This window comes from Giraffa tippelskirchi, chromosome 3 (assembly GCF_054371585.1).
Source record: "Giraffa tippelskirchi isolate mGirTip1 chromosome 3, T2T-mGirTip1v1.2.pri, whole genome shotgun sequence".
Classification (NCBI taxonomy): Eukaryota; Metazoa; Chordata; class Mammalia; order Artiodactyla; family Giraffidae; genus Giraffa; species Giraffa tippelskirchi.
This window is the reverse complement of record NC_137277.1, coordinates 186,740,459-186,764,851: the sequence shown is the minus strand read 5'-3', so window position 1 is coordinate 186,764,851 and position 24,393 is coordinate 186,740,459. Positions and strand designations below refer to the sequence as shown.

Here is a 24,393-nt window from a genome sequence, read left to right as displayed (position 1 = left end):
TGAGTTGAGAAAAGGTGAAAGGGAAAAATGGAGCTCAGAGTTCTACTCATGAGTTTTCAATCCTTCTTTGTTCAGTGATGACCCCGGAAAGTGCTGCCTTCGAGACCATCCTGAGGCATCACAGGTCGATCCTAGAGGCCATCCAGCAAACGGCTCAACTCCAGTGCTTGGCCTCAGAGGAAGCGCGCCTGGCAGAGACCATGAAAGAGGTGCGCTGGGGTCAGAACGCGGCGTCTGGGGGCGTTCTCCAGCGTCGGCGCCCAGGGCCACGTGCACTCCGAAGGGAGGAGCCGGCTCCTGTTCAGTGACTGCTGTGGGCAGGCCCGGGGCCAAGCGACACGTGTCACGCTTTTGCTCTTTTAATCCTCCTAACTCTGCGTGGCGGGTGCTGTCACCCACATTTTACAGATAAGGGACCTGGGGCTCCGAGGGCTCAGTGACAGATCTAGGATGTGCCAGCCGGTCAGAGGAGCAGCCAGGACTGGAACACGGGTTCAAGTGACTCAGATGCGGACTGAGTCCTTTTGTCTGAACCTAGGAAAACTCAGGGAACCATGATACTCTCCTGTCACATGTTCTAAGAAGCAGCTTTTTTCAGAGGAAGAAAAGTAAAATTGGTCTTATTACACACTCTATTCTGGCTTCTAGAAAGAGTCAAAATAAACATAGAACAAAGCTTTTGCCCATATGGGGTAGCAAATAGTGCCAACTCATTTTCTGTAAGGCTTCTCGCAGTGTGGCCGACATCCCAGAAAAACCAGGTGGGGATGGCGGGGGAAATTCACTGATGTTCATTCCAGGATCATGTGCATCTTGAGTATAAAAGAATCATAAAGGAGCATGAAATTGAGCTACAGATTCACCTATGGTGCTTTTTGATCCAGATGGGTGTGGCTGTGGTGTGTAGAAGGGTGGTTTCTGACTCTCCACACAGGTGACAGCTCCACCTTGGTCTGACTCTCAGATGGGCAGAAGATGGCACACGTTCCTGTAGGGCTTCAGAGGAGAGATTCATCTGCTAGACTCTCTCCAGCGTGCCTCGCGCTTCAGAGATGGGGCTTCTGCCGTTGATCAGTTTTAGCCTCACTAATTGGTCTCATGCTTGCCTCCAGGGACATCAGGTTTATTTAGATAGACTTGAAAAGAGCAGAAATAAAATATCCCCCAAAATGAAAATTCCGTTTGGCCATCTGTGGATGGTTTAGTTTTATTTCTCAGCTTACTGATTCTTTCTGCTGATAGCTCTAACATTCTGAGAGGGTGGCTTTGAAATAATATTCTTGGCCTCTTTAAAGCCCCTATTTGAACCTTCTTTAAAAAGCTGAGTTTCTTTATGAAAGAAAATGATGTTTAAAAGGGTACATCTAAGTATCTAAAAATGTGAAGCCACTGATCATGCAGAATTGCTTCCCGACACTGAGACTGTTATATACAATGAAAAATTATCTCAGTCTTCAAGACAGAAATGCCAACAGCCACGTCCTATAGCACTCCCAAGCATTTGATACTGAGATCTAGAAAAGTTCTTTAAGAGACTCCTGGTTTCTGAGAAAATATTTCTCATAGAAAATGCTCGATTCCTTGCTTGCACCTTTGTATATGCACAGTGGTCTTCACATGTGTCTCCTTGTTTAAATTTTGCAAATTTCCCTGCGCTTGGAGAAAAGGGGGCTCTCTGCTATACGTATAGCGAGAAATGGGTATTTATTATAGATGGGGCAATGCCTCCCTGAAATTAGCTTTGTTTTCTAAGTTGAAAATCATAGAGAAAATCTGCTGATGTTAACCACAAACCTTGGTCTCATGGTATTCATTTAGATTCTGAGCATCTCCTCTGAGACAGCCAGCCCCGAAGCTTCCCTGGGAGCAGTGCTGAGCAGAGCCGCGGAAAAATCCATCTCAGCCACTGAAATATGTCAGCTCCTATGCAGCGTCCACAGATCCTTCCCAGGCCTGCAGCCCGTCATGCGGGAGTTAGCGTGCGCTGGTAAGAAGCAGGGCAGGTGAGGTCCCGTTAGGCCCCCAGCTTGTCTCCTTGTTGGAGAGAAGAGGCAGCAGTTCATGGAAGAGTTCATCCATCACTACTTTATTTATTTTGTATGCTCTCAAATACTTAGAAAAGTCATAGACCATAGATGTAATTTATGTTTGTCAAAGAGAAGAGATGACCATGATATTTCATTAGAGTTTGATGAGGGTCCCAAGTAGTTTCCAGTCTCCCCCAAAGAAGGAAAGTTAGAAAGCAAAGTAGAAGCCAGGAGAATTCCCAGAGCCATGCGATCTCTCTCCTGCACAGGCTTCCTTACTCAGGAAAAGGGAGAGAAGGAAAGGTGGACAGTGAGTGGTAAATTTCACTCTGAAGGCAAGGACAAAGCAGGTGAAAAGCCAGCCGGAGAAGACTGCCAGCCTGGGAACCAGGACGGTCAAGGAGAGACAGCTGCTGTGCCCGAACAACAGGAGAAAGAGCCGTCTGCCTCCCCTGACTCTGCCAAGAAGAGCTTCGTCTGCAAGGCCTGCGGCAAGAGCTTCCACTTCTACTGCCGCCTCAAGGTGCACACAAAGCGCTGCCGGGCAGCTAAGGGCAGGCAGGTGCAGTGCAAGGAGTGTGACGAGACCAAGGGCTCCAAGAAGGAGCTGGAGAAGCATCAGCTGGAGGCCCACGGCGCAGGTGGGGAGCCCAGCACCCCCAAGAAGAAGAAGAAGAGGCTCCCAGTGACCTGTGACCTCTGCGGGCGAGAATTTGCTCACGCCTCAGGTACGTTCAGGAAGGCGTGGTCACAGAGGATGATAATTCAAACACAGTGAATCCCCTACGTACGAACGACTTCTGTTCTGAGAGCGTGTTCATTAAGTCCAGCACAGTTAGCCTAGGTACCCCACTAACAGGATCGGCTATGTAGTACTGTATTATAATGGGTTTATAATACTTTTCACACAAATACCACATAAAAAACAAACACAGAAAAGAAAACATTTTAAATCTTATAGTACAGTACCTTGAAAAGTACAGTAGTCCAGTTCAACAGCTGGCATACAGGGGCACATTCGCATCTTTGAAAGTTCGCAACTCGAAGTTTCGTATGTAAGGCACTTACTGTGTTGTAGTTTGGATTCCAGGCCTTGCCTCCAGGATACAGGAAGGACTGTGGAAGGGCTTAGAAAATACAGTGGAGGCAGGGGACTGTTTTGAGAAGAGCATGAGCTTGGGAATCAGCATCCTGAGCTTTCATTTCCTCCTTTGTCAAATAGGTACCCTGATTGACACCCACTTTTTTGGATTGTTATGAAGATTTTTGGCTTCCCTGGTGGCTCAGCTGGTAAAGAAGCCACCCGCAATGCGGGAGACCTGGGTTCGATCCCTGGGTTGGGACGATACCCTGGAGAAGGGAAAGGCTACCCACTCCAATATTCTGGCCTGGAGAATTCCATGGACTGTACAGTCCATGGGGTCGCAAAGAATCAGACATGACTGAGCGACTTTTCACTTTTGTGAAGATATAAGACAGTATAGCTAAAACACCTGGTACCGTGCCTTCAGTAGAGTTAGTGTTGTTATTCATAATGATAACCAGCTCTTTCTCACCTGATACTCTGGTTTCTGTGTATCACTGGTTTCTTGAGAGAAAACAAAGAGTCCTAGAAACCAGCAGAAGTAGATTGTTTTCCCGTGCCCGAGACCTAGTGAAACAGAAAAGTGAGTTCACGCCATGCACTCTCTCGAGGCCTGGCCTGGCAGTGCTCAGGTGTGTCCACCTGCTGGATTCATAGCGCTCACCACTCGTAACTCCGGGCCCTTTCACGGCTTCCCTAGGCATGCAGTACCACAAACTGACGGAGCATTTTGACGAGAAGCCGTTCTCCTGTGAAGAGTGTGGGGCAAAGTTTGCGGCCAATTCTACCCTGAAGAACCACCTTCGCCTTCACACGGGGGACCGGCCGTTCATGTGCAAGCACTGCCTGATGACCTTCACCCAGGCCTCAGCCCTGGCCTACCACACCAAGAAGAAGCACTCGGAAGGTAAGGCATGGAGAATGTCTTCATTTTTCATGAAAACATTAACAGTGTGAGCTGCCTAAAAACCCACTGGAAATTAGGCATGATAAAAAATCTCAAGTAGATCAAAAGCAGAAACAGACACAGAATCTCCAGGCCCACAGATGATGGGAACACCTTTGTGCACAGACATGTAAGATGCTTATGGTGAGAGTCTCTAAAGAGTGGAGAGCTGACATAATATGGTGACTTTATGGTTACAAAATTTACATAAAGCCAGGAATCCTGTGAGCTTCGAGGTGGAGGTCAAGCATAAGAAAACTGAGGTTGACTATGCGCTGTGGATCAGACAGTGGTGAGTGGTAAGCGTCTTGTCTGGAACCCCTGTGAGCACGCTGCTGACGGTCTCGAGTGTCTCTAGTGTAGCGACGGAGTCCTCAGTGGTGTGAGGTGGAATAAAACCGTTACAGGGACACACGGAAGGTGGACGTAAGGGTTTGTAGTCCAGTGGGAGGGGAGGAAGTGTGTGGTCAGGGAAGGCTTCCTGGAGGAGGCTGTGCATCTTTTGGAGCAGTTACGTGTGAGCACAAACGCCACCATCATCTTGGCTGGATCATTGTTGTCGCCTTCTGACTGGTCTCCCCCTCTCACCTCCTTTCTCTGGGCAATGTGTTCAATGCGCACGCTCAAGCAAGCCTCTGAAAGCTAAACCATAGCAGGTCATTTCTCTGCTCAAAGCCCTGCAAAGATTTTTCACCTCAGTTAGTGTGACCTCTGAAGGTAGCCTGCTAGTCTCCTCGTGATCAAGTTCCCCAGTGCCCCTCCGACCTTGTCCCTCACGGCTCTCCCCTTGCTCGCCCTGTTGCACCTGTTGCAGTCTCCCTGCGAGGCCTCTGACCTGCGGGGCCCCTCCTGCTGACCTGTGCTCTGGCTGTTCCTCTGCTTGGAAGGCTTTCCCTTCAGACGCCTCCAGGCTTCACTTCCTCCCCACCTGCAAGTCCTCACTCATGCCTCACCTTTCCCGTGAGGCCTCTCCTGACCCCTCTGTGTGAAATCTCAGCACTCCAGCCCCCCTGCATTGGTTTTCTCCATAGAGCTTACCATAGGATCAATCTGTCATCCACTGTCTTAATTTATTTTGTTTATAGTTAGTCTCCCCCGTTAGAATGCAAGCTCCATGAGGGTAGAGCACTCAGTCTTTTTTTTCCCCTTCTTCCGCTGTATCTGTGGAACTTAGAATAGTACTCAGCAAGAGGAGGCCCTCAATAAACATTTACAGAGTGAATGAATTTCTTGAGCATTATTCCAGGTGCTAGAGATAGTGCAACTATACACACCCTCATGGAACTTATATTCCAGTGCGTAAAACCGACCACATATAAATGTATAATATAAATTCAGACAGTAGTCATTGCAATGAGGGAAAATAAAGCCAAGTAAGTAGTAGGGGTGGGGGTTGGGCACTGTTTATTTGTGTCAACAGTGAGGGCAGATGAGATCTGAGTAGAAACCTGAATGCAGTGAAGATGGAACCAATGGAAGAGCTAGGAGAACATCACGATGCGGACCACACCCCCCCACATCCCACGGGGGAGTGAGAGAGCCTCACCTGCTTGAGGGGCCCGAGAGAACTAGAAGAGGCTGGAGCACAGTCCACGCGAGTCCAGTGTTGAGAAATGAGGTCAGAGAGGTCACCAAAGGCAGGCTCTTATAGAGTCTTAGGAGCCAAGGGAAGGACTTGGCTTTTTATGTGAGGAGTGTTAGTTTCTATTGCTACTGTAAAAAATTTCCAGAAACAGTGGCTTGAAACAGCATCAATGTATTACCTTTTACCATTTTGAAGGTTAAAATTCCAAAATGGGTCTTAGGAAGCTTAGCACCAAAGTTTCGGCTGAGCCCGTGCCTCCTGGAGGCTCTCGGGGAGTTTGTCCCCTGCTTCTTGCAGCTCCCAGAGGGGGTTCCATAGCTGCAGTCTCTGCCTCGTCATTGTGCACCCCCTTGCCTGTCCTCCCTGCCTCTTCGAAGGACCCTTGAGAGTCCAACTGGGCCTACTCAGGTAACTCAGGGTGCCCTCATCTCAAGATCCTTAGTCACATCTGCCAAGTCCCTTTTGCCATGTAAGGTGACATGTGCACAAGCCTCGGGGTGAGGGTATGGACCTCTTTGGGACCGTTGTTCTGTCTACCACAGAAAGCCACGGGGGAGTTTTGAACAGAGGAGTGATAGGATCTGACTCGCAGTTTTTCAGCTGAACTCTGACCACTCTGGACAATAAACCTTAACAAGGCAGGGGTATAGTATAAACAAAGAGATAGTTAATCCAGTGTGGAGGTGACAGACTTTTTGATGAGAGCTTGTGTTTGGGGAGGTGTAAAAAACGTTCAAGTTGGGGGCTGTATTGTTGAAAGTGGAAGCAACAGGATGGAGAAAGGATTAGATGTGGGATGTGAGGGAACGAGAGGCATGAAGGATGGCTTAGGGGTTTGGACAGGAGCAACCAGGCAAGTGATGCTGCCCTTTAAGGAAACGGGGGACTGGAGAGACGGGGGCGGGGGGTAGAGAATCCGGAGCTCTGTCTTGGTATATGAAAATTTGAGATGCCTCTTAGACCTCCAAGTGGAGAAGGAGACTGGTAGGAAGTGACTGTAAGTCTGGAGCTGATGCTCTAAATGTGAGAGCTGTGAGTGTACAGGTGGAATGCAAGGCTCTGAGATGAGATCATCCAGAAGGTGGAGATGGAGAAGGCCAAAGGCTGAGTCCTGGGCTTGGCAATAATTTCAGCTCTTGGTTCTAGAAACCCTTTTCTTTCCCAACAGAATTTTATTCCAAAGGGTAAACATACAAAAATGAAAATGAGGTAGATCCCCCTCGTTAAGGTCGACCCTAGATCTGGGGGGTCTGGACCCTAACCTTACAGGTTTTCCCCCTTTGTTGCTGGCCCATAAGGGAGATTGGAGGTACAGTTGTTCTAGCTTTTTTTTTTTTTTTACAAGTACCAGGTTTCCAGACACGCTCTTTACCTGTGTCTTCTAATACTCTTTGGCAGTGTAGTTTGGCCATTGTATTTTCATTCCGTGCATGAGAAAATAGAGAAGGCAAGAGAATCTTTAGAGCAAGTTGCTGGCAGAAAATTTTCATTCTTCTCTAAAGCCGTGTCTGTCATTTTTATGTACATTTCTGCCCCATGTGTTTTCGAAGGGATCCAGACTCAGGTGTTTCTGGGCTCAAGAATGTATCTGTTTCCTGGGAATGCAATAAGCTCGCCCACACGTGCAGTGGCCAGATTAACAGATGGGTAGTCTTGTGCGGTGAGAACTGTGCTTCCCCTCAGGGCAGGGAGACCACACTGATACCCTCTCTGTATGATCAGCTGTGTTTGTGAGGTGCCATCTGATCGGATGGCCCAGGCCTCACACCCGCTGCATTACACGTTGCCTGATGTTTTCCTGTCATCTCCAAGGTTATATTTCCCTGCCATGTGCCTAGAACATGACTGTGTTTTTATGAACGCCCTACATGTCTAGTGCTGGCTCTAACAGACTCCCGTGTATTTCCAGGGAAAATGTACGCCTGCCAATACTGTGATGCTGTGTTTGCCCAGTCCATCGAGCTGTCCCGCCACGTGAGGACCCACACCGGCGACAAGCCGTATGTCTGCAGAGACTGTGGCAAGGGCTTCCGGCAGGCCAATGGCCTTTCCATCCACCTCCACACCTTTCACAGTACGTCCTGAGGTTGCGCCGGGCACCAGGCCAGGCCCTGGGAAGGCACACAGCAGGCCTCACCATGGCTGCCTCTGCACCTTCCTGGGCCCCCGCTCAGCGCCTTCCCCTCCCCTGTCCGCCACAAAAAGCCGGAGTCCCTCTTTGCTATTTCTAGAAGAGTCCCATTTTAACCTGTCTCTGTGTGATGCCTCATTTCTCCGTCCAGGCTATTTCCTTGTCTTCTGGTTTAGCCCACCTGGCTCTTCTTGGCTGACAGAGGCCAATTATGTTTGAAGGAAAGAGCCTCTGTGACAGACAGGCTCACAGAGCCCCAGAATATTTCCCGTTTGTCCGCTGAGCTGCTTTCTTCTCCTCCCACCCCGCCTCTCCCACTCTCCTTCTGGTCATAACCTGCCTCTCCCCCTGGGAGCAGCCCGGACACTTTGTGAATCAACGTGTAGCGTGTGGTCCCTCGCTGTGCTCCTTAACAGCCTGCTGCCCAGCATCCTTTTCCGGATGCTTTGTGTTCACTCAGTCAGTGGGACCTGCCCGGTCTTTGTCCCCTTCGACTAGAACTGCTACAGATAGAGACACGTCCGTTCTACACACATGGGATGGATGGAGAGGAGATTTTGTGATCCCCCATCATCAAGAAAGGGCTTCTTCCCTGGTGCTCAGTGGATAAAGAATCTGCCTGCAATGCAGGAGACACAGGAGATACGGGTTCAGTCCCCAGGTTGGGAAGATCCCCTGGAGGAGGGCAGGGCAGCCCAGTCCAGGGTTCCTGCCTGGAGACTCCCATGGACAGAGGAGGCTGGTGGGCTACAGCCCACAGGGTCACAAAGCGTCGGACGCAACTGAAGCGACTCAGCACGCACGCACGCATCATCAGGAAATCATCAAGGAGACATCCGCTGGTCACACCGTCTCCAGCTGCTCTAGTTGTAGCAGGCACGGGATCAGCACAGTCCAGCCGGGGCTTAAGAGCCCGGGTCTGAAATCACACGGGCCTGGGTGTGAATCTTGACTACTCTGCCATTTACTTCCTTGAGGCCTTAAACCGATTTCCTTATCTTCCTAAGCTCCGCCCCTTCTGTAAGCTAGAGGAAATCATAATGCTGCCACATTGGATTGCTGTGAGAGTACAAGAGACCTCACACATAAAGCGTGAAGCTGCATGCCTGACACATAGAAAGTGCTCAGTAAATGCCAGATAGTGTTGCTGACAAGAGCAGCCATCTCCGGTGCCATCTGTCACCGTCAGAGCCTGTCTTCTTTCTCACGCCCTGCACCTTGCATTCCCCTCTTCCCTCTCCCCTCCCTGCCTCTGTTCCCCACACACCAGTTTCTAGCTGTTGGCAAATACAGTATCTCACAAACATGCGCTTTCTGTCAACACATTCAGGCCTGTTGTCAGCCAGCCAGCAAGGCACTTGGCCAGAGCTTGCATGTACCCAGCATGTGGCTGGACACTGGGCAGTACAGGAAAACATAAAGTGCCTGCCACCCCGACCCCCCATTACCCCCAAGGAGTTTACAAGGTTGTCCAGCAAATCTAGTTGCGGTAGACTTGCAGACGAGTGAGATCTGGCTTGGAGCCAGTGCCACAACTTGGAAGTCCTCTCAGCCTCTGTCAGCGGCATTCTGGTCCAGTCATATTGTCCCAGTAGCGTTACATGGAGTCAGGAGAGGGGCAGACTTTATCAATTTTCAGAGTAGAGAAAGCCCTGAACACTCGGCCATGACTTGGCACGCATCACCTGCAGCAGGTCCAGCATCCAGGCCTCTGTCTCGTCGACTGTTCTTGCCTGTTTCATAGTCTCCTCACTGCTTCTGGAGAGTTCCTTCAGATGTCGTAGAAGACAGTGTGAATCTGAGATCTCGCGAGCTCATGTCCACGGGGAAACTAGTTAACGATCCCGAGTGCTGCTGAATCAGCGCACACAGGAGATGGGCTTGTGGGCTAGGTCTTTCTTGTGGGCAAAGGATTTTATTATTAAAACATTTTACTTTCTGTTACTTTCAGAGAAAGGACTGAAGTCTCCTGCCACAGGGATGGCAAATGTAGTCTTCATCAGGGCTAGTTCTCGTTCTTGAGGTTCCCCTGAGGAGTTGCCTTGTCCAGTTAAGCATGCAGTGCAGAGGGTGGCCTTGTTACCCAGCTCCGCGGTATCCTTCTCACGCCACTGGACATTCTCTAAAGCTCAGTTTTCCTAATCTGTGCAGTAGGACTGGTCACAGGCTCTGCACAAAGGGCTACTGGAAGGATTGGGTGAATGAGGGCATGTGGGACACTTAAAACTCGCCCGTCATGGCCCTTGGTAGGCATGGCTTCGGAGAAGGACATGGCACCCACTCCAGGGTTCCTGCCTGGAGAATCCCAGGGACGGGGGTGCCTGGTGGGCTGCCGTCTGTGGGGTCGCACAGAGTCGGACACGACTGAAGTGACTTAGCCTCAGACATGGCTTCAGAAAATGTTTTTGTAGTTGAATCTAAAGTGGGGATCAAGGATGTATTCCTCCTCTGAGTTGTCCTACTGACCGCAGAGGAAATAGTGATGCTTCAGTAGTGATGTGTGGGTAGTCTCTGTAGAGAATTAGAAAACTCCACAACGCCCCCCGCCACCAGGGTAAGGGAAGAGTCCTACTTCTTGGAAAATAGTAAAATGAAGTTTGACTTGTAAGATGCGAAGTGAGGAATCGAGGTAAACTGCTTAATGCTCAGTTCAGTTCAGTCGCTCAGTCGTGTCTGACTCTTTGCACCCCATGGACTGCAGCACGCCAGGCCTCCCTGTCCATCACCAGCTCCCGGAGTTTACTCAAACTCACGTCCATCGAGTCGGTGATGCCATCCAACCATCTCATCCTCTGTCGTCCCCTTCTCCTCCCGCCTTCAATCTTTCCCAGCATCAGGGTCTTTTCAGATGAGTCAGTTCTTCGCATCAGGTGGCCAAAGTATTGGAGTTTCAGCTTCAGCATCAGTCCTGAAATGCTCAGAGGTGCTTAATCCAGAAGCCTCAGAGGAGCCTCACCCCCACACCCCAGGATGAAGGTGGGAGGTGGTTGGGTGGTAGATAACAGTGACTCGTGGCCCTTCGTGACCCCTGAGCAGTCTTGACTCTGGAAGTGCACACAGCCAACCGCTTCTCACTGACTGTTGCCTGTGGTGTCTCTCCTGCCCACCAGACATCGAAGACCCATACGACTGCAAGAAGTGCAGGATGAGCTTCCCCACCCTGCAGGACCACCGCAAGCACATCCACGAGGTACACTCCAAGGAGTACCACCCCTGCCCCACGTGCGGCAAGATCTTCAGCGCCCCGTCCATGCTGGAGCGGCACATGGTGACCCACGTTGGGGGGAAGCCCTTCAGCTGCGGCATCTGCAACAAGGCCTACCAGGTGAGCCCAGCCCCCGCCCGCGGGAGTTTTCCCCAGGCACCCCCGCCCTCCCTTCGGCCTCCCTCGGCCCCCGGGGCTGGCGGCTTGTGGAGCACCCCTTGTCTCCAGGATGTGACCAGGCGGCTGGTTCTCACGAAGCATGCAGCTGGTAGCTTACTCAGCTCCTCTGCTGTGGCTGGTCAGAGTGGGGTTGGTGGGGAGCTTTAATTGGAGCCAGGAGTCCTTGTCCTCCTTCTCTTAGAGTTCAGCCTTGTCCTGAACTGAATGCTGCTTTTTCCCTGCATACTCAACATTCTTTGCAACCAATTGATCCGTGTGTCAAGGGATGTGAGGATGACAATGGGGTGTGTAACGCTGGCTGTAATTATCTTGTTTAGCAGAATTACTGATGTTTTGTGGATTTTTTTTTTTTTCCCCTTAACTCCTAGGCAAGAGCTCTGTTTTTTTTTTTTTACCTTAGAGTTTGCTACGTAATTAAGTGAAACCTCATATGAATCTAAAAAGAAACCACATCTATGAAAAGCTCCCTAAGACCACAGAGCAGAGGATGGCCCTTGCTGGCATCTGTAACATTTGAGTACAGAGAAATGCCTAGCAGCTCATTTTAGTTCAACTGAAATGGACAGCTAGCTTTGTTCTGAGCCTTGTGCTGGGATGTTGGGTTTGCAGAGCCGGCTGAGGCCTAGGCCGGGTCTCTAGGAAATCCTGGAGCTGTGGGGAGAGTGTCACAGTGCTGCTCTGGAACCTGGGAAGAAGGGACACTGGCTTTCGGAGCTGGCACAGCAGCCCCTCTCCAGAAGATTTCCCTGCTGTGCCTTGGGCCTCCGAGAGACAGCTGGGTGGTGAAGAACGGATTCTCCAGTCAGCAGGCCAGGGTGTGAGTCCTGGTGCTTCTGTTTGCTAATCGTGTGACCTTGGGCACTGCAGAGAGCCTAGCACCTCCCTCCTAGGCTTGCTGTGAGGCTGCGTTTCTGAAGGGCCCAGCCCTGCTCTGTAGTGGCCTCAGTGAATACACGGGCACCTCGCGCCCATGAACACCAGCCTCCCCTTGCCTGTTAGTGCTCACGGTGATGGGTAAGGGTGAGACTCCAGGTAGACTGGACTGCCCACTCTTTGGAGCCCATGTCTCTCTGCTAGATTGGCTGCTGCCTTATTCAAATCCATTTTTGCTCAAATAAACTCTTGAAAAAAAAAAAGAGTGGGGCTCCAGATCATAAGCTTCCCTGGGAGCGCTTTTCTCTCCTGAGTGTCTCTGAACCCTCCAGCTTGCCAGAACATTTAAGACCTGACGCTTGCCACCTTCCTCTCAGCAACTGTCTGGCTTGTGGTACCACAATCGGACCCACCACCCAGACGTGTTCGCTGCTCAGAACCATCGATCTTCCAAGTTCTCGTCCCTCCAGTGCAGCTCCTGTGACAAAACCTTCTCCAGCGCCCTCGAACACAAGCAGCACATCAAAACAGAGCATGCAGGTGAGGTCGGGGCGCCCCAGGAAGGGCGTGGGGGCTGACGAGTGGGAGGGGCTGGGCGGCTTAGCGCCCTGGGCTCCAGCGCCAGATCGCTCCTCCCCGTGCTGGAGCGCGGGCTGCTTCGGTGACTGCCCGTCGCGCCCCGGCACACCCGCGGGTGCCACGTCAGTCCACCCGTGACATTAGCGTGAGTGGCAGAGGTTCTGGAACCTCGAGCAGCATGGCTCCTGCTGTCCCCGAGTGATGGTGGTCGTGACACGGGACCGGGTGGCACACAGGCCGGGGTGGGAATCCTGACTCCAGTGTGTGACCTTGGAAAGTGACCCCTCTCTCTGAACCCGTTTCCTTCCCTTCAGAAGGTCGATTATTCACACCTGTGTGGCAGGTAAATGGGGGCATAATGACAGCAGCTTGCAGTCAGGGAGGGTTTCCTGAGCGCATGGCACGTCGCTAAGCACCAGGTGTTTCCTCCTTTGATTCTGCAATACTCCCCTTTACATCCAGCCATTCTGGATCCACGTCTGAGGCTCTTTACCACACATTTTGCTGGTGTATTGGGTTGGCCATAAAGGAGCATCTTGCAGGAAAACCGAACGAACTTTTGGGCCAGCCCCCAAGCATAGGTGTCAGGTCCCTAGCACTTGGCAGATGCCCACTACGTGTGCGCCCTCGCCCCAGCCCCAGCCCCGGTACTCCCCAGCCTCCGATCTCCTTTCAATCTTTCCACCGTGTCTCTCCTCGTGCGCTGCGCAGACATGAAGTTCCACGAGTGTGACCAGTGCAAGGAGCTCTTCCCTACGCCAGCCCTGCTGCAGGTTCACATCAAGTGCCAGCACTCAGGTCAGTGCCCCGCAGGGTGCTCCAGGGCAGGGCTGCCCAGGGGGCGTCCCCTCCCCGTCCCCCATTTACAGCTGCGCAGCACAAGCTAAGTGACAGCTGACTGGTCCCTCATCTACAACACGGGGCCGATGTCCTGCCTACCTCATAGGGTAACTGTGAGAACCGAACACGTTAGTGCACGGAGCACACCCCAGGCCCCGCACAGGTAGGCCTCTTACGCGTTACCTAGGATTATCGTTGCTCTTGCTATGTCCCATCAAACCTAAATGCCAGTTATTTAAGAGGCACCATCTTCAACGAAGCATTAGAAAGACTGGTTATCCTGAGTTCTGCTCTGGGCTCAATTTGACGTAGATTTTATTCACTCTCGTCTGCCTCCTTAAGTTGATTAACATAACTCAGCTTCCCAGAGGAGCGCTCAGGTGAGATTGTTGGCATGCGTGTTATTCCACCCAGGGCTGGAATGGCAGGTCCTCTGCCATCAAGGGCACCGGTGAGGGAGTGTGTGGTAAGGCCTGCGGTTTTGGTCTCCTGAGCTTTACGTAGAGCTAGTCTCTTCTGATTCCTGCTTTGGGAATGCAGCTGACCGTCCAACCCTGACCTCCCTGCTCCTAAACCATTTGGTTCCTGTGAGTTAAAAACACGCATGGCTCCCGTCTCAGGGCTTTTCTTTCAGGCAGTAGACAAGCATCTTGTAGGCCTCCATGCTGCCCCTTTAGGCATGCGTGCGCAGGCACTTGTTGACAGTTACACCCGACCTGCAGGGCTTACAGCAGCGGTAGATGTCATTGATCCCACTTCAGAGATGTTAAAAGTGACAAAAGAAACACCGTCAGTGTCATTACCATTGAATGAATGAATAATGGGCTTTGGCAGAGGCAGATTTAGCCTGAATCGGATGTGCTAATGAAGCTGGACTTGGGGCCTCTCACTGGCGGGACTTTCCCAGAGCTCTGCCCCTAATCCTGTGTGTGTGAATTTGTATTAATTTTCCTAAAGAGGGCTCCCCAAGTTGTTCAAGCTCCAGGCCCCACGCAAGCTGAGGAGCTGCCTCCGGACCTTCCCCGCCCCCACCCCCCCAACTCCTTCCAGTCCCCTCCCCACTCTGGTTCCCCTCAGCCACTGTCCGTCCCTCCCTGCAGGGTCGCAGCCCTTCCGGTGCCTGTACTGTGCCGCCACCTTCCGCTTCCCAGGGGCGCTTCAGCACCACGTCACCACCGAGCACTTCAAGCAGTCGGAGAGCACCTTCCCCTGTGAGCTCTGCGGGGAGCTCTTCACCTCCCAGGCCCAGCTGGACTGTCACCTGGAGTCGGAACACCCGAAGGTGATGGGCGCTGAAGCCCGGTCACAGATGGTGCAGGTGATTCTGGGGCCTCAGATGCGGGGGTGCTGACCCAGGGGTCTTGAGGCTTCTCCAGAGGCAGCCCCTCCCGACAGCTAGCCTTTCTCCCTGGGACTCTCAAGGGGCCCCGTGAGTGATGACTTCATGGCCAGGAGGATTTTGCAGAAGTCTTGTCTGGACCTCTTATCAAACAGAACACAAAATTCTAGCCACCTGGTGGCTACCTGTGAAATGGCCCCTGGGTATAGAGAGGCTAGAAAAAGAATTTTCAAAAGCAAAAGGATCTGGGCCTCTGCTCCCAATTCACGCCCTCCCTCACCCCCTGCAGGCCACCATGGGGTGTGGTCAGAGTTACAGGAAACCTCGGAGGAGGTGGATGAGCTCTTTGTTGGGACCACCTTCAGCTGAAGGCCCGGATAGCCCCTGTGAGTGGGGCTCAGAGCACGTTTGAATGTCTGGGCTTTTCTGGGGGAAAACCCGCCTTTTCTCAGGTTTCAAGGCTGTGTTTGCTCCAGCCCCTCTTTGTGTCTCTGGAACTCTTTCTGCTCTTCCCGTCTTCTCCAGAGAGGGGGGCAGAAGAGGAAGTGAAATTCCCTTCTGTTGATTGACAGTAAATTGCGGATGGACCAGAGAAGGACTGTGAGCTGGCTGGGCCGCGCCCCATCCTGTCCCACTGAGCAGTCCCTTCAGCCGTATTCCTGCAGGCGTCTGTGCAGAGCAGAGGGCAAGGCAGGTGGCCAGGCCTCTGGGTGCTGCTCCTGCTGCCGTTTCAAGAACAGCTCTGCTTTTATTTTTTATATATATATATTAGGATTCTTGGTAAGATGTCCTTTGCAGGGGGGAAACAGAAAAGAGTCCATTGTTAAAAGAAAACAACCGCTTGAAAGCTGCTGTCCTAAATGATTTTTTCTTGAACGTCGCAGTCAGCCTCTTCCCTCCCAGAGCAGAGACGTGGCTGAGCTTGGCCCCCCCCCCCCCCCCCGTCTCTCCACTCCTGTCTAGTGGAGGACACTCTCCGCTCTCGGCCGCCCCTCAAGAATCAGGGAGGCTGAGCCCCGTCCGGGCGCTCCGCATTGACAGCATCAGCTATCCCGAGCTCCATGGCTCAGAAGGTTGAGGTTCAGGCAGGAACTAGGTGTTCTTAACCAGACTAGTTCTCCCGGTGATGGGGACGTCATCTCTAACAGCTGATGCCCATTTGAAGGGGCACATGTGGCCTGTAGAAGCTGGTGCCTCCAGCCAGGTGAGTTGCGCGGGGGAGCTGACAGAAGCCACATTCTGTCCAGCTGTCCACTTGCAGCCACGTAGGCTCCTAAGTGAGGCCCTTCGCCTGATGAAGGCCCAGACACACCACCTACGGCAGGCTGAGGCTTCTGGTCAGCCATCCCCGTTTCCCCGGTCCCAGCATGACACGAACCCCTTTCATTCAGTAGCATTCCTTCGCATGGCATTTAGCTCTGTGGTGTAATCCTCGAGACAGGAGAGCCGGTGTGAGAAACGGAGCCTGTGCTCACTGGTGTGTAATCACAGAGTCCGGGCGCCCTGAGCTGGCGCGCTGAGCTAAATTATAGCAATTTAGCACACAGAGTTATTTAAATTGTTTGCCTGCCTTCTCTTTTGCATCACGGGTGTGTTGGACTTGCCTCTTCCCATTAGGCACATGTAATTGCTCTCCTCAGGTGAAAACATAAATACCATCATTACAGCGTGAGAGGAAAACCATGTAAATTCTGGGGAGCCCGCTGTGGACACTGCCCAGCCCTGCCTCGCGGTCTTTCCCTTTCAGGTGATCCAGACCCCAGAGCCGGTGGCCCCGACGGAACAGGTGATCACACTGGAGGAGACCCAGCTTGCGGGCTCGCAGGTGTTCGTGACGTTGCCGGATTCACAGACGGCCCAGACCAGCTCTGAGCTCGTGGCCGTGACTGTGGAGGACCTGCTGGATGGGACCGTGACCCTGATCTGTGGGGAGGCCAAATGAATGGCTGCTCACGGCGGGGGTGGGTCCTGCATGTGCAGTGGAGGAAAAGCTCTACACTTGCCTGTTGCCCTTCCTCCCTGGCACGGTATTGAGCGTCTTAGCGTCGCACCAACCTAAGTGGTCTCCCTTGGGAAGGGGGAAGAAGCATGGCTGTTCTCATAAAACCAGCATCTGAGTCATCGGCAGCCAACACGACCGCCCCCCGTGGCCGGCAGGCCCGTTCCCCACAGGCCTCCTGCGGCGGCCTCTGTGACCCTGTCCGCCCCCAAGCGGAGTGTGGCTTCTGAAACAGCCTGAAGGAGCAGTGGGGTGGGGGCCGGGGACCAGAGGGACAGTGTGACGTGCTGGCAGCCCTCAGTGTGCAGAGTGGCAGTTCCAGGCGGGACCGTGGCCCGCGGAGTGGACCGGCACAGGCTGCCAGTGCCTTCTGGCCACTGAGGGCGAGGGAGCAGCGCCGTCAGACCGGGCGGGAGTCCCTTTCCTCACACCTGGCATCCTCCCGGCCCCCCGCATGGCGGCGGAAGGATGGGTAGCGTGCTCGTCAGGAAGGCCTCGTTTCCAGGCGGAGGCCCACCCTGTCGGTTCCATCAGCCCTTCCCATAGCCGCAGGGGTGTCCAATGTGAGGCCACGCCTGCCCTCCCAGAAACGCCTCATGGTATTCTGCACCGGAGGCTGGTTCCCACAGCATTTCCCCTTTCCTTATCCCCTTTCCTTAATCAAAGCCTCATGCTTCCACCCAGCCTGGAGGCCTTGGCCCCCTCCCCTTCGTGCACGTGGGACCGGGAGGGAGCGTAGCTGGTGGACGGGCACCAGGGGGAGTGGTGCCCGCAGCCCCCGACTCCTCCCCCTGCCTTGGTCTCTCCTGTCTTGTGTGTAGCCCCACTGGCAGAGCCCTTCCCGGCCGCCACGGGGAGTGCTGGCCAGCGGTCTTCTGGAGTCTGAATTTCACAAAGCTTTCTTTTGGTCTTCAGTTCCCAAAATATAATCTGATAATTAATGGTTTATGGAATCCATTATGAAGTGCAATTAGATGGGTATAGGTTCCCGCCGTTTGGAGGGAATGGCTAGCATTTATCTTCCTTTCCTTGATGCCAGAAGGTTGATGTCTGCGAGGGCAGCGTGTCCACGCCCAGCACGGCTCCCTGCCAGCTTGTGCGGCTGACCCCCTGTCTGATCCCTCACCCTCACGATCCAGGCTGCCCGAAGACAAGGCCACCCCTTCTCTCTAAGCACATTTCACATCAGCAGGCATCAGCAGGGGAGGGGGTCGACTCGAGTCACTGAGGTCGGTCCTTTTATCGCCATCACACTTTGCCGGAAGGGCCACAGTATGGCCGTTACCACCAGCCTGCTCTCTGCAGGCCGCTCGGCAGCTCGCTCCCACCTCCAGCCGCGTGCTCATTTTCTGTGCAAATCGCTTGAACTTGTCAGTTCAGGGATCTTCCCATTAGGAAGTAAATGAAGTTTTCAAAGGCCAAAAACTGACCAGAAGATGGAGCTCAAACCTTTAAGACTTGGCCTCCCTGTGAGGCCCTCGCTGCTTCTGCCAGGGCTGTCTTTATCTTCGTAAGGTTTCTCAGCCCCGTGAGCTGTCAGACCAGGACTTCTCTTGACCAGCAAGTGACGAGATGACACCGAACCTCCGCTTGGCAGCAGATAAAACCCCACTGAAAGAATGGAGCTGCCCGACCCGCAGGGCGTGGAGGCCAAGCCTGGCAGATAAGAAGGCATGGGTACTTGGGAATCACAGCATCATCAAAACTTCTTCCAGCCAAAAAGAAAAAGAAAAAATTTAAAAATTAATGACTGGGGACCTGTAGGGGAAAGTGATTTTTTTCTTTTTAAAAAAGTCCTCTGAATAAAGAAAGCTGTAAACTTTCAACCCAACTTTCCGATCCGTTTCAAGTACTGAGACACCGTTTTCTCAGGTTTCAGACAGAGACCTGGATGGAGGCAGGATGCTCCTTCTCAGAATCGCCGGACCCGCGGCTCATTCTGCCAAGAGCAGGCAGGGAAGTGGGGCTTGCCGCCAGCTGCACTCTGAGCCCTGGCACGGCCAGCGGGAGCACGAGGCCTGTGCTGGTTCTGGTCAGCGCGTGGGGAAGGTCCATCCCGAGTCTCGTTTCTGCTCCGAGCGGACCTCTGCGAGATGCCGCATCAACAGTGATTTTTACAACGTTGCTCCCTGGAGACCCCCAAGCCTGGACTCCATTGTAGGAAGACTTTTCTAGTTCTGTCTGCCCAAGAGACTCTGAAGTGCTGCCAGGGAGGACACTGTCACCCGGGCCCCTCTGTCCACATCACCGGCCCTCACGTGGCACTGCCGGCCCTTGCTGCTGTGTTGCTGCCCCAGCGGTCTTGGGGCTGAACCTTGGGGCACTGGCCATGGTACACAGGAGTCTGTGGGCCTTCTTGGAACACTTGGATTTATTCGTGAGACCCCCACCCCCCACTCCCACGCCCCTCTCTGATCCCAGAGCTCCTGAAACACCTGCTGAGGAGGAAAGGGCAGGCAGATTCCAGGCTGGAGTCTGATCCATAGGAAGAGGGATCCGTGATGGAAAGGCGTTTGCTCATCACAGGTGAGTGAGACAGACAGCAAACGCTGAAGAGCGAGGACCGCCCTGGGAAGATGGGCCCGGGCAGCTGTGTGAGCAGAGGCTGAGAGGGGGTGAAGCAGGGACAACGGTCTGTACTTGTTTGTTTTATGAAGCCTGTCTCTTCCGTCTCAGAAGCTGTGTGTGTGGGAAACTCTGATCCCAGGAAGTACCACAGTCTTCAGTGTGAAAGCAGGATTCCGCTGGTGGTTCAAGTCCTCTCTGAGGAAGCTGTCTGACTCTCCCCCCCACCAACCACGGAGTGTCTTCAGCTTCATCCCCCAGGAAAGAGCCCTGAGGGTCGCGGGCTGAGGGCAGAGGAGACCCAGTCAGACGAGGGCACACAGGGACGAGGACCCCGTTCTCTGCCCGTGGTGGCACCCGCACCGAGGAGAAAGAGGGGGCGGGCCCAGAGTCTGTCCCAGGCAACGCTGCAGCCACCATAGGCTGGTTACATATTAGTACTTGGGGGGGCGGGTGGTGTTTACATCTCATGTGCCTGAGATCTACAAATGGATCTGGAGGAACTGCTACCCTTACACAGAATGGTTCCAGGGGACAAGTGGTATTTCTGTGAAATTGGGGTAGATAGTTGGGCAGCGATGGAGAAAATCCTGGGGTGCTTTCATCAGAGGAGGGCTTGAGCAGCCTCTGCCCAGCTCCACTGGGCCCAGCGTGTTCCAAGGTTCTGGGGAGTCAGGGAGAAAGTGGGCATGAAAGAATGATCTGGGGTCGAAGGGAGTGTTTTGTTGCCATGGAAAACCTTGGGGCTGGTAGGACTTGGGGCCAAAGCTTAGAAGCACAGCCAGAAAGAAGTCAGGAACTTGCTACCCTCCAACTCGGCCGGGGAGGAAGGGCGAAGATGTGCTTTGGGGGTGATGTTGAAAAAAAAAAATTATCCCCTGGGCGAATTTAGATTTCTTCCCAATCAGGGAAATGTTTGATTGTGTCCGCTACAAAGGCCAGCCACACCGGCTACCACCCGTGGTGAGGACAGCTAGCCAGCACAGGATGCTGTTGAAACTGGATTACAGACCATGATTCGCATTCAACTTGCACTACTTTATATAAATAAAGTACGTACTTTGGAACGAATTGCACTGTGTGAGTTTCAGATGGACTGTGATAATACAGACCCGTGCTCGCTCTGGCTGTGGCCAGCTGTCAGATGGGACCAGACTGGACAGGCTTGCTTTCCGAGGGGCTCTTGAACCTGCGGACCATGTGAGCATGGCCTGCGGACAACCAGGAGCTCGCCTGTCGGGTGGAGCCTCCTTTTCCTGAACCCTCGCTCCCAGGGAGCAGGCGTGTCCGGGTTTCAGAGACCGGCCTCGGCGCATCCCTGCTCTTGTCCCTTGGTGACTCTGTGACCTTGGTGAGATCCTTATCCTCTTCTGAGCTCCCTCCTCCCAGTGCTCATTCACAAATAGAGGAAATTATTGTATTTACCCCACAGAATTGTAGCTCTAATTAAAAGCCTGGATTTGATGAATTTGGTGTTGAAAATTGTAGTTGTTATTAATAAGTCCTTCACATACAGGTCAGCCGTTCCCTACATTTTCTAGCGCTGAGGAGAGCGTTCATTCCTGCCCCTTTACATGTCTCACCTCTTCCCTCTCTCTCTGCATCCTTGGGGATCTTGAGAACACCCACCACTTTCCATTTATCTCTTGAACCTCAACTGCCCCCAAAGTGCAAAGTGCTGAGCAGATAACTGTAAAATAAGCAGAAACCTTTCGTGGTGAACAGCTGAAAATGTCACGTTGCTGGCAGCCAACATGGAAACGAGAGGTAGACACGGGGACAGGATGTTCATAATTTCTGCAGAGAGTCCTGCGGGAAAAGTGGGGGCATCATACCCCACACATCCCTAAGCTCAGGTCCGCCCTGAGGCAGGGGTGGGGGTGGCTCTGCTCACTCTGGGACAGTCTGACCCTTGCCCAGAGCCCACGAGGCCTCTAGGACATAGGCCTTTCTGCCTGAGCAGTGTGTTTGGGGGGAGAGGAGCTGGAGCTATCGGTGATGTCTGGAGCAGTGATCCTGGGAGTGTCCTCGGTAGCTGGGCTCTGGCCTTGGAGGTGAGCGTGTACAGAGGTGAAGTGCTGCTCTGGGTCAGGAGTGGCTGAGCAGAGGTAGGGACCATGCCTGGCCCTGGCGGTGTCATTACCTTCAGTCTGGGCCAGGGGAGGGGGTGTCCGCTACTAGAGGTGGAGCCGCGGTGCAGCCTGCCCTGTCCCTGAGCATCCCAGCCCCACCTCCCAGCTGACCTAGACCTTGGGCGAGTCTTTCCTGATGACGGCTGTGAGGGAGAGGGTCAGCATCTGTAAAATGCCCAACGGTACAGATGCTTCATAGATGACGTCTGTTCCTGATTCTAGTACTTGAGAAGAACCTGAGGGAAGAGGGCAGAGGAGGGCAGGAAATGCCCTAAGACAGAGGGCCTGGACCAGAGGGCAGGGTAGACCCTGACTCAGACTGCAGACCAAGGTCCCATGGAGCTCTCCAGGCTGCATTACATACAATAATCCAATGCCTCTATCTCAGGCCGGGGGTGGACAGCGATAAGAGGGGGACAGGACCTCCCAGGAAGGAGCTGGGATTCTCAGAGCTCTTGGCCCTGCAGCCTAGGGGTCCCATCTGAGGACGGGCACAGACTGGAGCTCTGGTGGGCACGCATCCAGTGAGAGGGCGGGAAACGGAAACACCGAGGATACAATGATGTCTGGCCGCCTCGCCTTGCCTCTGGAGCTTTCACATTCATTGTTCATCGTCCCCTGCACAAGCTGGTACTCAGGCACGTGTTTGGGTAAAAAAGAAAGAACTTACGGCTCCACGTGCCTTGTCCTAGACCTTTGTTGGGAAGCACTCCAGGACTCAGGGCTTCACTGAGAAGAGAGGATCTAGGACACGCTGGCGGCGGGGGGAGGCTTGGTGCGTGGGGCGAGCTCAGCTCCTTGTGAATGCTTGCCAGGCCTTTCTTGTGCGTCTGTCCTGCCTTCTGCTCTGTAACCCAGTGCTACCAGAGCATTGGTCCCGCGTCCACTGGACACTTGTATTTCCCACACGCCTGGCACCAGATGGCGAGCTTTGGAGGTTTGGCGGGTGCCCCTCCTGCCCAGCCAGGGACCGCAGAGCTCCTCCAGTTGCCCTCACACCCTCGGGCAGAACCCACCTTCCACCTCTCCCCACCGCCAGCGAGCAGGTCCCCCCGGTTACCTATGGGCAGGTCCATCAGGACATCCTGCTCTCTCTGTCCTCCAAGGAGAGCCGGGCAGAAGGCTGACAGCAGCTCACCCGGCCCGGAGCTCCCCAGCTGCTCTGATCAAACACCACTCCTGCCGGCTCTGCTTGCACCGGTTCCCCCAGCGCAGGCCGGAAACAGCTGATCAAACACATCAGGACAAGGTCAGTCCAGGGACCCACAGTCCCCTCCAGGAGAGATTTCACAGACCTGCCATCAGGAGGGCCTGATAAAAACGGACAGGGGGTGGGGAAGCAGACCCACGGGACCGGCCCAGGACCAAACAGCTTCCCACTCCATTTTGAAACCTCTGTGCTCCACGCAGGGTTCAGACCAAAGCCCGCATTTCCAGACAGGTCAGAGCCAGAGCTGCCTGTGAGCCCAGGGAGCCGAGGGGACGTGTGTGTACACACAGGACTGGGGGTGAGAGAGACGTTAGGTAGGAGTGCGTGGGCTTGGGAGTGTGGGACTGGTAAATTGTCACAGGATGACTTGAGATCCTCCCTTGCTAAACTGTGACCCTTTCAAGGGCAAGAACTGTGCATTATCCTTTTTGTTCACACACACACACACACACACACACAGTTAGGCTTGCACAGCAGGTGTCCTTTTGACCTGAAGTTCTGGAATGTGTGGGGTCCTACTGTGTACATGGTCCCATACCTGATGATGCTGTGGAGGTTGAGGGTGAATCAGACTAATACAGCAAGAAGATCAAACCATTCAATCCTAAAGGAAATTAACCCTGAATATTCATTGGAAGGACTGATGCTGAAGCTGAAGCTCCAATCCTTTGGCCACCCGATACGAACAACCAGGACCCAGACCTCGATGCTGGGAAAGATTCAGGGCAGGAGGAGAAGGGGAGCGGCAGAGGATGAGATGGTTAAACAACATCACTGACTCAGGGGATCGTGAGTTTGAGCAAACTCCGGGGGTAGTGAAGGACAGGGGAGCCTGGTGTGTTGCCGTCCTTGGGGCCGCAAAGAGTCAGACACGACTTAGTCAACACAACCGGACAACAGCAACAACAGGCTGAGACAGTGTGTGATGCCTGCTCCGACGGGATTGTTAACCTGGTTGGCCAGGCAAGGACTGTGTATGAGAAACAAGTACCAAGAACACCATGCCAGCGCAAACGCTCAACCCAAATACCTATAAATGCTATGTTTCTTTGTCTCTTTTTTTTTTTCCTAGTTTTCTCTTTTTCACTGGTGGCGGGGGGATTAATATTTTCAAGAAATGCTCTCATAATTACTAATAACTGGTATTAGTAAGTGCTTACCACATGGTGAACACTGGATGAAGAGCTTTATGTAATTTTTATTTCACCAGCACCATGATGTAGGTGCTGTCATTACCCCACATTTCAGGCAAGGACACCTCTGCCAGGAAAGCCACTTGACGGTTACATGGCCAGCGAGCAGCACAGCTGGGATGTGATCCCGGCTGCCTGACTCCAGAGCTCGATCTCTTTTTTAACTTTTTATTTTGTATTGGGGTGTAGCCGATTAACAATGTTGTGATAGTTCAGGTGAACAGTGAAGGGACTCAGCCATACAGATACATATATCCGTTCTCCCCCAAACCCCGCTCTCATCCAGGCCACCCAGAGTTCACTCTGAAACATCAGGCTGCATCCAGGCATTTCTTGCTTGATACTCCGTTAGCCAAAAGATACCTGGGCAGCCAACTTCCTGGTCCTTGGGCCACTGGCCAGGGCCACTTGGACGGTCGTAGACCTACCGCATCCCCTGACCTCCTTTCTCCTTGATCTCCCCCTCTGTCTCTCCTGCCTGAGACAGCCAGCCAGGCTGGAAACT

The 24,393-nt window shown here is 53.2% G+C and overlaps 1 protein-coding gene across 30 annotated transcripts in view; it reads left to right on the top strand.

Annotated features, from left to right (window-relative positions):
• ZBTB40 (zinc finger and BTB domain containing 40) overlaps positions 1-20,835 on the top strand; it is a 75,491-nt gene extending 54,656 nt beyond the window's left edge. For 9 of the 30 annotated variants that reach the window (XM_081580622.1, XM_081580623.1, XM_081580636.1 and 6 more), the window contains 10 exons: positions 76-209; positions 1,819-1,987; positions 2,297-2,755; positions 3,812-4,018; positions 7,552-7,716; positions 10,884-11,098; positions 12,409-12,571; positions 13,322-13,408; positions 14,551-14,768; positions 16,537-20,835. In XM_081580622.1, the coding sequence (XP_081436748.1) occupies positions 76-209; positions 1,819-1,987; positions 2,297-2,755; positions 3,812-4,018; positions 7,552-7,716; positions 10,884-11,098; positions 12,409-12,571; positions 13,322-13,408; positions 14,551-14,768; positions 16,537-16,731 (2,012 nt within the window). In that variant the 3' untranslated portion in view covers positions 16,732-20,835. Of the gene's footprint in view, positions 1-75; positions 210-1,818; positions 1,988-2,296; positions 2,756-3,811; positions 4,019-7,551; positions 7,717-10,883; positions 11,099-11,767; positions 12,572-13,321; positions 13,425-14,550; positions 14,769-16,536 lie in introns of all 30 variants that reach the window. The other 21 variants (XR_014079682.1, XR_014079683.1, XR_014079686.1 and 18 more) reach the window with 8 other exon arrangements.
• The last annotated feature ends 3,558 nt before the right edge of the window (positions 20,836-24,393 follow it).